Genomic DNA, 13,714 nt, shown 5'->3' on the forward strand with positions numbered 1-13,714 from the left:
TTACAGGATTTACTGATTTACTGTAGGGGTCAGCAAACTTTTTCTTTTAAGGGGCCAGAGTAATTCAGGCTTTGTGAGACACTGACACTCTGTCATAGTGTGCAAGCAGCCATAGGTGAGAAGTATGAATATGTTCCAATAAAACTTTATTTATCGACACTAAAATTTAAACTTCATATAATTTGTATGAAGCATTATAAACTATTATTTTGACTTTTTTTCAACCACTTAAAAATGAAGAACCCATTCTTAGCTCTTGGACCATCCAAAAACAGGCAGTGGCCCAGATTTGGCCCACAGGCCATAGTTTGCTGACCCCTGAGTTACTTTATTGAATTTGAGATACAAAGCAGTGAGACTCCAAAAATAACTGAAGTTTTGAGTCTGAGTCACTGAGAAAGTTAAATTATCATTGGCAGATCAGGGAAGTGAGGAGAAAGTTAAGTTCAATTTTAGACAAGTCATTTGGTGTTTTTCACAAGTAAATATCCCCCCAGTACTCCCACCACCATTAAACAAGTGGGATCAAAGTGATCAAGCGTGCACGAGTGGGATCAGAACAATCAGTGCTTGAGACGCATGTCTGAAAAGCGCCAACTCATTTGCATAGAGGTGCTGGCTGATGCCAGGAGAGACGCTGATCCTGGAGAAAGCTCATAGTTTGGGGCAAGAGGGAGGGGAGCTGGTGAAGGAGACTGGGTGGTATATAGATTGAAAGTAGGTGCTTGGTCTGTTTGGGGATAAGTTAGTAGGCCTGAATGGAGCCAGGTCTTCTGGAAGAAACAACAGTCCATTATTCTCATACTGTCCTTTTTCCTGACCCCTAGTGGATTCATTCTTTTTAAGAACCAGTGGATACTTGAGTAAAATAAGTCTCGTAAGTCATGAATCAACATTCTGTCCCTTGGAATGTATTTCAAAGGCCGTTTTACACAGCTCCATCAGGTGACATGTGCAAGTGTTCGTTGCATTATGATTTTTGGTGGTGGGGCCTGGAGGCACCCTAGATGTTTGACATTGGGAGTGTGGGTAGGTAAAATGTGGATTCACATCACCCAGCATTAAGAAACAGTTGGCAGCAACAAAGTACACGTTTTGTAACATAAATGGACCTTTAAAAAATATATACAGTGGGGAAATGAAAAAGCATTTTATAATGTACAGAAAAACATTCTGTAAATGAGAAATGTGCACATGAAACAATACTGTCTTCAAGAAAACCCACAAAAAGACACACAGTCGGTGTATTAGAAGGGTTGCCTATTGAGGAAGGAAAGGAATGGGAGTGAGAGAGAGAGAGAGAGAGATGAAAGAAAAGAAACAACAGGAATAATTTTAGAGAGTAAAACAACTTAAGTGATAGGGTAGGTATATATCCATAGGATGGACTGCCATGCAACCATTAAGTCATCTGTATTCTGTAATAACCTAAACGGGAAAAGAATCTGAAAAAGAATGGGGGAAAAAAAGCCATCTTTTATAAAGAGCAGCTAATAACAAGGGAAGAGCCTTACTATGTCACTTTGAGTGAAAACAATATAAATACATGTATAGAATCTTAATTTTGTAAAAAACATGTAACAAAAAACCTCAAAATGTTAACAGTATCTCTCGGAGGGGGAATTGTGGTTTTAATTCTTTATACATTCTGTATTTTCTAAATTGAGGATTTATAAGAATAAGGATAAGGATTTATTCACTCTTATATGTATACGAGTGAATCAATAAAGGGTCAAGAGCTTTAAAAACACAGACCTTCAAAGTGGGGTGAAAAAGGCAATGGAACGTTGAAGCGGCCAGGAGCGGGTTCTGAGAGGCCCATGAGGAACGCCATCTCCCGCTTCTCTCTTGTCCAGCTCTTAGAGCAAGCCCTGGTGATCGAGGAGCAGCTGCGTCGGGCGGCCTACCTGAACATGTCAGAGGACCCCTCTCACCCTTCCATGGCCCTGAACACCCGCTTCGCCGAGGTGGAGTGTTTGGCAGAGAGTCATCAGCACCTGTCCAAGGAGTCGATGGCGGGAAACAAGCCAGCAAATGCGGTCCTGCACAAAGGTAGCCAGTGGCTCCCCTGCCTCCTGTGGACTTGGCCTCCTTCCTCCTCTGCCCCTCCCTGACACACACCTACTTCTCAGGTCTGAGCCGTTTTTGGAGCCCCTTTCTTTGTCTGGGAGCTTAGGGTGTGCTGGGGATCCTTGCGTTCCTTCTTAGGAAGCTGACATCTTAGAGACAGTCAAGGACAGTAGTTCTTTGCTTTTTAACTCTTGAACGTATTCCAGTTCTTGGAGGTGGAAAGCAGAGCAGAGTAATATAGTGTGATCTGGGATAGTTTAGAGGTAACAGGGTGACTTAAGATCTTGTCAAATTCTAGACTGCTTTCAACATTCTGCTTTTAATTAAAGTTAAGACATTGTGAGGGGGATGGAGGGTGAAATGAGGAAAAGAAAGCTGTTATCAAGCAAGAGGGAGACAGCTCCAAAGGTGCAGAGGAAAGATAGTGAGAAGAGGAAACAATAGGAATAGCTATTGAAGAAGTGGAGGAAATAGAGGAAATAGGGATCAAGGGACAGGTGGCCTTAGAAAGCACAGAATCATGGACAGTTGGAACTGGAACATGAGGGACAGGAATTTGAGTGTGGTGGAGCCAGGTCAGGTGACTCGGTGACAAAAGACAATACTCCAGCACATCAGTCACTTGGTCATTGAGAAGTAATGGGTGGGGGGTCCACCTAACGGGAAGATGGACCTCGGTCTTGACCACCATGGCTCACCGCCTCTTTTTCTTCCCCCTGCAGTTCTGAAACAGCTAGAAGAACTGCTGAGTGACATGAAAGCCGATGTGACTCGACTCCCAGCTACTATTGCCCGAATTCCCCCAGTTGCTGTGAGGCTACAGATGTCAGAGCGTAATATTCTCAGTCGCCTGGCAAACCGGGCACCTGAACCACCTCCACAGCAGGTATAGGACCATTTTCATCCGGCCAGCTCTTCCAACGGAGCCATTCTAGAACTTTAACTCTGCTGTCTGTCCCTAGCTTTACATACTGGGCAGGTGGGGCTGGCTTACCAGTGAGTTCCCTTGGGATCAGGTGGGTTCCTGGAGTCTGGAATTCTGACTCCCTTGGCTCTCTCTTCCTATAGGTAGCCCAGCAGCAGTGAAGCTCCAGATGGATGATACCACCTCCACCGCTGAGCAGTGACCTTCCTCACTTTCCCTTGCCCAGCTTCTCCCCTGGGGGCCTGAGAGACCCTCTCCTTCCTTCTGCCCCATCTTTCAAGTTGTAGAGGAACAGCCCCGCTGAGCACTGGGGGAGGGGAGGGAGTGAGGGGCAGTGGTGCCCTTCCTGCTGGAGAGACATGCAGCAGTAGCGCCGGCGCCATCTGCGGGGAGCTGGCGGGCTGGCCTTCTGGGCCCTGGCTTCTCCCCACTGTAACGTCTGTTACACACAAACTGTTGCGGGTTCCCAACAGGCTTGAAGAAAATGATCAGAATTTCTTCCTCCTTTTGGTTTTATTTTGTTGGTTTATTTTGTGTTTTTTCTCCTTTTTTGGGGGGTATTCACAGTGGGCCGGGCCCCTGGGTGAGACACAGCTACCTCTGTTGGCATCTTTTTAATACCAGGAACCCAGCGGCTCCAGCCCCTGAGTGGCTAGAATTAAATAAAGTGGAAAAAAAAAAAAAAAAAAAAGAACCAAAAGCATAAAAAACCACAGCAAATTTCTTGACGAAAATTGAAAATAAAAGTTTCCTTGTATTTTAGTGCTCTCGTTCAGTGTGGGTGTAGGTGCAGGTGGATGAGTGTTTCTGATGGGAGCCCTGGGACATGTGTGTTTGGAGACGAAGGGTTTCCTTGTGTCCTGAGATTTCACGAAAGAGCCGAGTTCCCGCTGTGCACGTGCCCGTGCTGACAAGGCCACCTGGGCACAGCGGGGCCACCGGAGCCCCCGGGTCCACAGCCCACCGCGGCCTCCTGGCTCCGCGAGGGTGCGGAAGCGGACTTCTCCGGGCTGTGGACGTCGCGCGTATAAAATGAAGGGGTCTTCCTCGCAGAGTTGGGAAGACGAAACCAATGAAGGGCTGGAACAGTTTTAACAGCTAAGCACCACCTTGCTGTCTCTTTGAAGAAAGGCTGAAGTCGGTTTTTCTGTTAACTTGCGTGAATGAAGTCAGGACGCGAGATGCCTTCCTCCCGACCTCCAAGACGGAAACCTGGGCAGAGAGGACCGTTACCTGAGGCGGAGCGCGGGGTCTGGGGTCAAGGAAGAGGGTTTCCGCGTCGCAGGCGTGGGGTCCCCCGATCTTGAGGCGACGTCGGGCGGAGGTGGGCCCGGCTCTGGCGCCTCCGTTCGAGGGGAAGGGGCGGCTTTCGGGCACAGTATTTCCGACTGAACTCTGCAGTGAGGCGAAAGGCCCACGCCCGGAGGGGAGGGCGGGGGAAGCCGAAAACGCCTTGGGTGCACCACCTTCTCCGCCCGGGGGGAAAGCAGGGCGGTCCGCCCGAGAATAGTGCCCGGCCGCACGGCCCCCAGCCCCGCGCGGGCGTGGGGAGCAAACGTTCCGGCTTCCGCGGCGGACAGGAAGGCCGGAAGAGGCGGGGCCTCGGCAGGGGCGTAGGGCGCATGCGTGAGACGTTTCCGTGGTGTGGCGTTGGAGCGCCTGACTTGGGCCGCACGTGGAGCCCCGCGCCTGCTTCCGAACCCAGTCTCGGAGCTGGATTGGCTTCCAGGTGAGCCTAGGCTTCGGGCGGGTCTGGAGGAATTTGGGGAAGGAAGGGTGAGGCGCTGACCTGGACTGGGGCGTGGGGAGGGGGGCGGGACGCGCGGTACCTACGGCGTGGGACCCAGGGCCCGGGGCTCAGCGTGGAGTGGACGTTTGGCCAGGCCTCGAGGGGCTGTTGAGTCGAGGTTCTGGTGGAGGCGATACCCTCTCCCGCTCCATTTCGCTTCGTCTGCGTTCTGCCTTTCCCTTACAACACGCGCTCCTCTACTGTCTCCCGTTTTGTTTTCCCCAGTACCATGGGGCGTAAATTGGACCCTACGAAGAAGGAGAAGCGCGGGCCGGGCCGAAAGGCCCGGAAACAGAAAGGCGCCGAGACCGAACTTGCCAGATTCTTGCCTGCAGGTAAGGGTCTGGCGTGCTCCCTCTCCCGCTTCTCCAGCTTTTGCGCTGTTCTTTTACCTGTAGCGTAACTCTTCCGTTTTTTAAAGTCATTTTGTGTGTTCGTTTTCTGTTCAAGCGGAATTTTCTTTTAATGAGTTACTAGGAGATAAGTAGGAATGAAATACTCTCATTAGCGTTTAGAACTTAGGGAAGATGCGACAGGGACACAAGTACCCATGTAAGGAGAGGTGTGGTTTAACGCTAAGGGAGTTCAGAGGAAGGGGGATCCCACGGAGTTAGAGAGTTTGAAAATATTTTGTTTGAAAAGATTTCGTGAAGCAGTTGGGTTTTGAAAAATGGGTGACATTTTAGCAAGTGGAAGTTGGAAGCGTATAGTCCAGTCACTGTTGAACCTCATTGTTGAGGGCATGGAGATGGGAAAGCACAGATCTGGTTCCCGCATGGTTAGTAGTCTACTGCATGGAAGACTGGGTGGGAGGGAAGAATGGGCAGGTAGTTTATGTTGAGCATCATATAAAAGATGCAGTTTACTGAGGTGTTGGCAAATGCTAAACACTATACCGAAGCCTTTGGACACATTGTATCCTCTCATTCTCAGTGTCCTGTGAGAGAAGCCCTGCTAAGGAAATGGGTGCTGAGAGGTTAACCTGTAGATAATTATTAAATGACAGAGCTGAGATTTAAACTTTCTGTTTCTTGGAGAATATATATGAACAGCAGCAGTTGTAAAGGTAAAATCTATTGTGGTTGGTAACTGATGAGTTGAGAGTAAAAGAAAGGGCAGAAGAAAGTTTTGAATCTGTGTTACCGGAATGATGATGATGCTGTTTGTTGAAATCAGTCTGGAGGGAGGCCCAGTTTGGATTTGGCTGATAAAACAGCCAGATGGAAGTCATCTCCTTTACATCTCTTATGCAGCTCCCGATAGAGCACAGTGGAGTGAGTTATAATCTACTGCCTCTAACTAGTGTTCCAATTTTCTTCCCTTTTACTTCCTTTCCCATTGCTTTTTTTCATTTCCCCTGTAACCTCCTGTTCTGCCTGTTTAAAAAAAATTTTTTTTAAACAGGTGGTGATGAAAATGTAAAGAGGCTGTCCAGTCGTGCCCGAAAGAGGTGAGTGTGCATGTCCAGACTTATGTTACACAGATTCAATTGGTACCACTCATCTTTAGGCACATGCTCCCATGTGATCATGCTGATGGAAAGAGCTGTTGGGGACTGTCAGGTTTCCCTGCACTGGCAAGTGGCAGAGCCTAGAGATGTGTTCCATTTCCTCACTCCTTTTATGTTTTCAGGGCAGCCAGGAGGAGGTTGGGCTCTGCTGAAGCCCCTGAGATGAATAAGTCCCCTGGGGCCAAACCATTGCCTGGAAAGCTATCAAAAGGTCAGTGGAAATAGGAGCTGGGTTCCACGTGAGGAGTCCTCTGGGTCCTGGGTAGGGAGGGGCTTGTTGAGTATTTCTGAAGTGAAAGGAACAGCCAGAGGACGTTCTTGGGGGTAGAAAGTACAGGCTCCATCAGTGTGCGGCTGCCATCAGTCCAGGATTCTTCAAACCCTTTGGAATCTCTGCAGGAGCTGTCCAGGCACCCAGTAAGAAGGGAGCCCCGTCCTTATTTAACAGTGCTCGAGGCAAGAAGCGCCCAGCACCAACCCATAGCAGTGACGAGGAAGAAGAGCAGGAAGACTCTGAAGGGGATGGTTTGGTGAACCAAGGGGACCTCTGGGGCTCCGAGGACAGTGATGCTGATATGGTAGATGACTATGGAGCTGACTCCAGCTCAGAGGACGAAGATGAGGATGACGGTGAAGAGGTGAGCTTTATCTCTCTGGGTCTTCAGAAAGCTATCCTTGCCTTCTAGAGTCTTTCCAGATCCTTGAGACTATCTCTCAGTGACAAGGATAAGCCTGAGTGGAGAAAAGGGATTTTAGTGTTCCATCACCTTTCGTAGCACCTTACCTCCTCTCAGCGCGTGTGCAAGTTTAAAAGAGCCGCAGGATGGAGCACTTGAAAATATGACGACGCTCAGTGCTGGTGAGGGTACGGTAAGGCGGACGCTTGTATGGCCTCACTGCTGGGACTAGAAGTGCACACACTTTTTTTTTTTTTTTTTTTTTTTTTTTTTAAAGCATTTGGTATCTCAGAACCTTAGAAAGGTTTTTCCTTTTCACTTAGTAATTCCACCTTAGGAAGGTGATCCAGAATGTAGACAGAGGTTTACTTGCCAAAGTATAAGAAGTTATTATGTATTATACAGTTTAAGTATATGAGTGTGTTACTAGGAAAATTCAAGCATAATCGAGTCGTATGGGATAAAAAGAAAGTTCCCACTTTCACCCCTCTCCCCCAACCCCCCTTCTCTCTACGGAGCTACTGTTTTGCGATTTCCAGGCACCATGTGGACCATAATGCCAAAACTCTGGAAACTTCCAACATGCCTAATGTGCTTAAATGAACTATGGTTCGTTCGTATGCTAAATTAACGTTTGGTCATTATGTCTGCGAAAATGCTTGTGATCTAACTGTGAATGAGAAAAGGCAAGAAACAGACTTGAAAATGAATCATGATTTTAACTATGTGAAAAATGTAGAGTAAGCGTGGAGGAAAATATGGCAAAATGGGTGCCCAGGGCAGTTTGTGTGCGTGTGTCCCGCCCACCCAGCCATGTACATACGGGCATGGGAAGGACGATGTAACGAACCCTTTCAGTCCATCGTTTTACTTCAGTAATGGTGAATATTTTGCCAATCTTATATTCACTTTTTCAGGGTCTAAATTTCTTTCTGGAAGCAAGAGTTATGTTTGTATTTAGGAAAAAAACAGAGGTAGGAAGTATTTCGTGGGCTGGTGGAAGGGCAAGCTTTGCATTACCAGCCTCTTGTCTCTTTATTCAGTTGCTGCCCATTGAAAGGGCTGCTCGGAAGCAGAAGGCCCAGGAGGCTGTTGCTGGGTGAGTTTTGGAAACTCTTAGGGTGGAGAGTAGGCAGCGGCTGGGATGAAGGAAAATGTGACTAAGGAGGAGGTGTCTGCTTTGATCTGTGAACCACTCTGTTCTTGGACCTGTTTGTAGGGGCCAGTGGAGTGAGGAGGAGACCTATGAAGAGGAGGAAGAGGAGAAAGTGTCCCCTGAGTCACGCCCCAAAGAGGATGATGAGATGGAAGGGGACCTGCGGATCAATGTGGACGAGGAGGAGACTTTTGTGCTGCCCCCTGCTGGGGAGGTGGAGCAGGATATCCTTCTGGTGCAGGGGGAGCCGGAGGGGGATGCTTGGGAGAAGGCACTTCCAGGCCCCAGGAAATAAGGAAGCAGTTCCTTAACAGGTCCACATGCCCAGGTTCCAGACTTGCAACGAGTTCACAAGCGCATCCAAGATATAGTGGGAGTGCTGCGTGATTTTGGGACTCAGCGGGAGGAAGGTCGGTCTCGTTCTGAATATCTGCAGCGGCTTCGGAAGGATCTGGCCACTTACTACTCCTACGGAGACTTCCTCCTTGGCAAGCTCATGGACCTCTTCCCTCTGTCTGAGGTACCGACTTGCCGTTCTGATGCCCTTCATGCTTTTCTTTCCTCACCCTCTCTTCTCTTACACTGTGTAAGAAGGCAGCCAGCCCCCTTGCTCTCTGCTTTTCTGGCTGCGCCCCTAGGCCAGCCTGACCTGCTCCCTGCCATGCTCTGTCCCAGCTGGTGGAGTTTTTGGAAGCCAATGAGGTGCCTCGGCCCATCACCCTCAGGACCAATACCTTGAAGACCCGGCGCCGGGACCTCGCTCAGGTGAGGGGTGGGCTCTGAGGTTTGCTTGTCTCAGGGAGGCACTGGCTTCTGCGAATCCCAGAGACTCCCCCGTCCCACCCTACTGGGCGTGGGGGGTCTTAGTACCTAGGCACTTCTCGGTACAGGCATGGTCCCAGGAGGCAGACCTAGGCCTAGTGTCACGCTGGGTCTGTCTGGCAGGGCTGAGGACCTCTGTCGATTGGGGAGCTCGTCCCTTCAGCCTCTGCTCCCTGTGACAGGGCTGAGATTTCCGCATCACGATGAAAGTGCCGCCGCACAGAGAAGTGGGAGGGGGTGGTCTGCCTCGTAGATCATTGAGAAGCTGGTGAGACTGTGATTCCTGTCCCCAGGAAAAGACGTGCCATGCACGCACAAGCAGTATTTTAAGCTCCTCGTTTCCAAGGGTTCAGGGGCCCAAGGTTAAAACCCTGGTGCCAGAGGCAGTGGTGTGACCCTGTGTGTTGTCTGTCTCCTGGTGTCTATCTTCTGTTGTCTCTCCTGGAAGGTAACTTGATAATTATCTTTAAAGTTGCTATAACCAATAATGCTAAGTTTTAGGATGGCAAGGGGGCTGAGGCTCTTGGAAAATCGGGGTCCACTTCCAGGAGATAAAAGAACAGGAGCTGGCAGTGTGCTCCATTGGGATGGAGTTCAGACCTTGAGTTAGAACCTGAGGCTAAGGAAAAGGAGACCACGGGACGGGATGGGACAGACTCTTCTGTGCGCCTGTGATGATTGTGTCCTGACTAAGCTCTAGGGGTTGTGGTGCCATGGGCCTCCCGCCAGGACCAGGGTTTCACATCTCCATCCCCCTACTGGGTAGAGTAGCTTCCGAGGTTTTAACACTTTCATCCATCTTATCTTCAGGCGCTGATCAATCGTGGGGTTAACCTGGATCCCCTGGGCAAGTGGTCGAAGACTGGACTCGTGGTATATGATTCTTCGGTGCCCATTGGTAAGTGTTCCCCGCCCCGGAGCCCTTCCGCCCCTGCCCTCGTCCCAGCATGTCACAGGCGGGTCCTCATCCACAGGTGCCACTCCCGAGTACCTGGCTGGGCACTACATGCTGCAGGGGGCCTCCAGCATGTTGCCCGTCATGGCCTTGGCACCCCAGGAACATGAGCGGATCCTGGACATGTGTTGTGCCCCTGGAGGAAAGACCAGCTACATAGGTATGAGAAGGGCCGGCGGGGCTAGGCTTCAGCTGGCTCTCTGCTTATGAAAGGAGGTGGGGTTGCACAGGCAGTCAGCAGAGTGGGGAGCAGCACAGGTTCTGGAGTGGGCCCAGCTCCAGCCCCATGAGGGCCTCTTACTGCCCACGTGACCTTGGGCATCTGTGGAATGGCGAGGTGATGGTGCTCGTGTTGGCCGTTACGTTATGCTTGGGTCGTGAGGGTTGAGGTGCGCATATGCAAGTCCCTGGCACAGTAACCGCTACATGTAATTAGTCGTAACCATTTTATTAAACTGTTATCCCTTGGAAGAAGTTACTTAGCCTGAAGGATCAGAAGGGCGTTCAGTAACAATCAGAAAAGTCATCCTGGTGGGCTTGCTCGTCACAGGGCCAGTGCAGACTGGGTGGCCAGTGGGGTTGCGGCTTATTTGGGGAAGGGGTGAGACGTCACAGGCAGATTCTTGGGCTAGGGGGTGGCCAGCAGGTGTGGAGGCGCCGGAGCTGCCGGCGAGCACTGTGCCTCCTCCCTTCAGCCCAGCTCATGAAGAACACAGGCGTGATCCTCGCCAATGATGCCAACGCCGAGCGGCTCAGGAGCGTCGTGGGCAACCTGCACCGGCTGGGCGTCACCAACACCGTCATCAGCCACTATGACGGGCGCCAGTTTCCCAAGGTGGGGCTCCCCGCTGTGCGTCGCTCCTGGGGCGTCTCACCTGCTCCCTTCCCGACCTCAGGGCGTTGAGACCTGCCCTTAGGAAATAATCGGTATGGTTGAGGTTGCCAAAAACATCCACTTAGCCTACTTTTTTCCCCAGGTGGTGGGGGGCTTTGACCGGGTCCTGCTGGATGCTCCCTGCAGCGGCACTGGGATCATCTCCAAGGACCCAGCGGTGAAGACTAACAAGGTGCAGGGGGTGGGGGACCAGCTGAAAAGTCTCGGGGGAAACGGGGGCTGGCAAAGCGGAGTGGGAGGTGGGCAGCCAGCAGCTCACGTCTCCGGAGGCCACCTTGAGAAATTCCCACGCTGTGGGTCTCTCCGTCTTGGGACAGGATGAGAAGGACATCTTGCGCTGTGCTCACCTTCAGAAGGAGCTGCTCCTGAGTGCTATTGACTCTGTCAGCGCCACCTCCGAGACAGGGGGCTACCTCGTCTACTGTACTTGCTCCGTCATGGTGAGGCCTGTCGTGGAGCGAGAGGGGGCAGTGCTGGCGCTGGCGCCCCCCAGCACCCCTTCGGCTCCAGCTCCGCTTTCCCTTCCATCTCTGTCTCCCCCACACGTCAGGTGGAAGAGAACGAGTGGGTGGTAGACTACGCCCTGAGAAAAAGGAACGTGCGGCTGGTGCCCACAGGCCTGGACTTCGGCCAGGAGGGCTTCACCCGCTTCCGGGAAAGGCGCTTCCACCCCACCCTGCGCTCCACCCGCCGCTTCTACCCTCACACCCACAACGTGGACGGTTTCTTTATTGCCAAGTTCAAGAAATTCTCCAATTCTATCCCCCAGTCGCAAACAGGTAAGCGGTGTGCTCTTTGTACCTCTCCTCTCCACCTTTGCTCTTTCTCCCATAGCTTCAGGAGGCTTTCTAGTGTAACTGTGGGGAAGGGCGGATCTCGGCCTCCCTCTCCCGGCCTTGGCACGCTTGGGTGAGAGACCCCTTTCATCCCAGCTAGAGTTGTTCCCAAGCCTGGGCCCCATTCGGTACGTTAAGGGGTTCACATGGATGGGGTCTTTTCCTTGATTCTGCCAGATGGCTGCAGTTGTTCGGCACTAAATGCATTCCCAGCGCGAGTGTGGTTTCTTGGCCGAGGGTTGCCTTCCTGGTAATAGACCTCTGCCGGTCCAGCCTTGTCAGCACTGGGTTGGCACGCAACTCCTCAGAACTGTCCGTTCTCTGAGCCCATCACACTAATTGCAGATCGTTTCCTCAGCCATCTTGAGGAGTCTGGCCTGGATCTCAAGGGGGGAAGGGTGGGGTTTTCTGAAACAAGCCTGAGGGCTCTGCCTGCTGGGATGCCACCCTGAGTTGAGTTGGAAGAGGGAGAGGCGGGCTTCTGTGGACACAAACCACGTGACTTATTGAGTTGATTTTTTTTTTTTTTGTCTTTATAAACAATGCCTCTTAACAAAAGTCACATCTGAATGTTAACAGAACAAAAACCTCTTTAAGAAGTAGCAAAATTTCCTGCATTTTTTTTTTTTTTGCTGTAACTGTAAAGATACATATTTAATATATCAGTCTTCATTAATGAAGACTAGCTTGTTTCTAGTTGCTCTGTGTGCTTTCTTATTTTCCTGCATCTCATCAAACTCTGCATGAAAAAAATATCTTTTCTGATTAAAAGAGAAGCCCAGTGCTTCAGGTTTTTTCAGGATTCACCTCCTCTTTAGAGTGTCTTGTTACCTGCTGGCCTCAAGGGGGCACAGCTTCCTCTGAAAATCTTTTGGCCCAAGGATGGGTAGTGATCCGTTCTCTTTAATACAGGGTTCAAATATGACTTGAGTAAAGACCAGGTGATATTAAGTAATATGAATCCAGGTAATCTGCTCTCAGGCACCGTCCCAGTTGTGTGGAACACTTGGCCAAGAGATAGTACCCAGGCAGTTTCCTTATTTTAATACCTCTACTTACCTCCTCCACGAATGATCAAGACCCAGTGATGAGGCCTGTTTTCTCAAACCATGTGTTTAATTTTAACCTCAGGAAATTCTGTGATATCCACCCTTACAAACCTAGACTTGCCCAACCTGAAAGGGCAGGTGACCCCCCAGCCTGAGTGCAGCAGCCTGCCTGCCAAGAAGGCCAGAGTGGCTGGTCAAGCAAAGCAGCGGCTGCAGAAACGGCAACATCCCAAGAAGGCTTCCTTCCAGAAGCAGAATGGCATCTCCAAAGGGACAGACTCAGAATTGTCCACTGTGTTTTCTGTTACAAAGGCCCAAGCTTCCTCCAAGCTCCAGGATAGCAGTCAGCCAGCTGAAAAAGCAGCAGTGGTCAGGGAACCAAAGGTGTCTGTGAAACTAAAGCAACAGTCACCCAAACTGCAGTCCTCCAAGAAAGCTGCCTTCCGGAAGCAGCGTGCTGCTCCCAAGGGCACCTATACAGAAACACCTGCTGCGCCGTCCCTCTCCAAGGCCCAGGCCACTCTCAAGCCCGAGGACCGTGATCAGCCCCTTGGGAACACCACTGGGGCTGAGGAGGTTAAGCAGCAGGTGCCAGAGCAGCCTTTCAAGAAAGCTGCCTTCCAGAAACAGAATGGCACCCGCAAGGGACCTAAGACGCCAATCATGTCCCCCCGCAGTTACAGCCGGCCCCCGCCAGCAAAGAGGAGAAAATCTCTGTCCAGAGGCGGCAGCCAGCCCCTGCTGTCTTCGATGGATGGTTGAACTAGACTGGGGTGGCTCATTGCCATTGTTACTGGGTTGGAACTCTTACCTCTGTGAGGATGGCTTCCCCACTGTGGATGTGAAATTTAATACACATTTTACAATCTCTGGCCACTGTGTGTTTTTTTTTTTTTTTTGAGGGGACTGGGTACTTGCTTTGCTGCTTAAAGGGTAGAGGTGGGAGGGTGGGACAGGGAACCTCTGAAGAGGGGACAGTGTGGTATACTGAGAAATCAAGTCAGTTCCCAGGGACCCAGGGAAAGAGAGT

The 13,714-nt window shown here is 50.8% G+C and overlaps 2 protein-coding genes across 13 annotated transcripts in view; both read left to right on the plus strand.

Moving 5' to 3' along the window:
* Nucleotides 1-3,757, plus strand: part of CHD4 (chromodomain helicase DNA binding protein 4) — a 29,096-nt gene extending 25,339 nt beyond the window's left edge. For 8 of the 12 annotated variants that reach the window (XM_082420137.1, XM_082420141.1, XM_082420144.1 and 5 more), the window contains 3 exons: nt 1,857-2,052; nt 2,793-2,956; nt 3,139-3,757. In XM_082420137.1, the coding sequence (XP_082276263.1) occupies nt 1,857-2,052; nt 2,793-2,956; nt 3,139-3,156 (378 nt within the window). In that variant the 3' untranslated portion in view covers nt 3,157-3,757. Of the gene's footprint in view, nt 1-1,856; nt 2,056-2,792; nt 2,957-3,138 lie in introns of all 12 variants that reach the window. The other 4 variants (XM_082420142.1, XM_082420143.1, XM_082420145.1 and 1 more) reach the window with 1 other exon arrangement.
* A 735-nt stretch (nt 3,758-4,492) lies between these two features.
* NOP2 (NOP2 nucleolar protein) lies at nt 4,493-13,556 on the plus strand. The gene is made up of 16 exons (XM_082420420.1): nt 4,493-4,724; nt 5,010-5,119; nt 6,189-6,234; nt 6,417-6,505; nt 6,694-6,932; nt 8,015-8,070; nt 8,191-8,362; nt 8,456-8,647; nt 8,803-8,892; nt 9,760-9,847; nt 9,924-10,064; nt 10,600-10,739; nt 10,882-10,971; nt 11,117-11,239; nt 11,350-11,578; nt 12,767-13,556. Exons 1-16 carry the CDS (start codon nt 4,618-4,620, stop codon nt 13,444-13,446), a joined length of 2,592 nt encoding a protein of 863 aa, XP_082276546.1. The 5' UTR covers nt 4,493-4,617; the 3' UTR covers nt 13,447-13,556.
* Nucleotides 13,557-13,714: the final 158 nt, after the last annotated feature.

Source organism: Balaenoptera physalus (genome assembly GCF_965194825.1).
Source record: "Balaenoptera physalus genome assembly, chromosome: 13".
Lineage (NCBI taxonomy): Eukaryota > Metazoa > Chordata > Mammalia > Artiodactyla > Balaenopteridae > Balaenoptera > Balaenoptera physalus.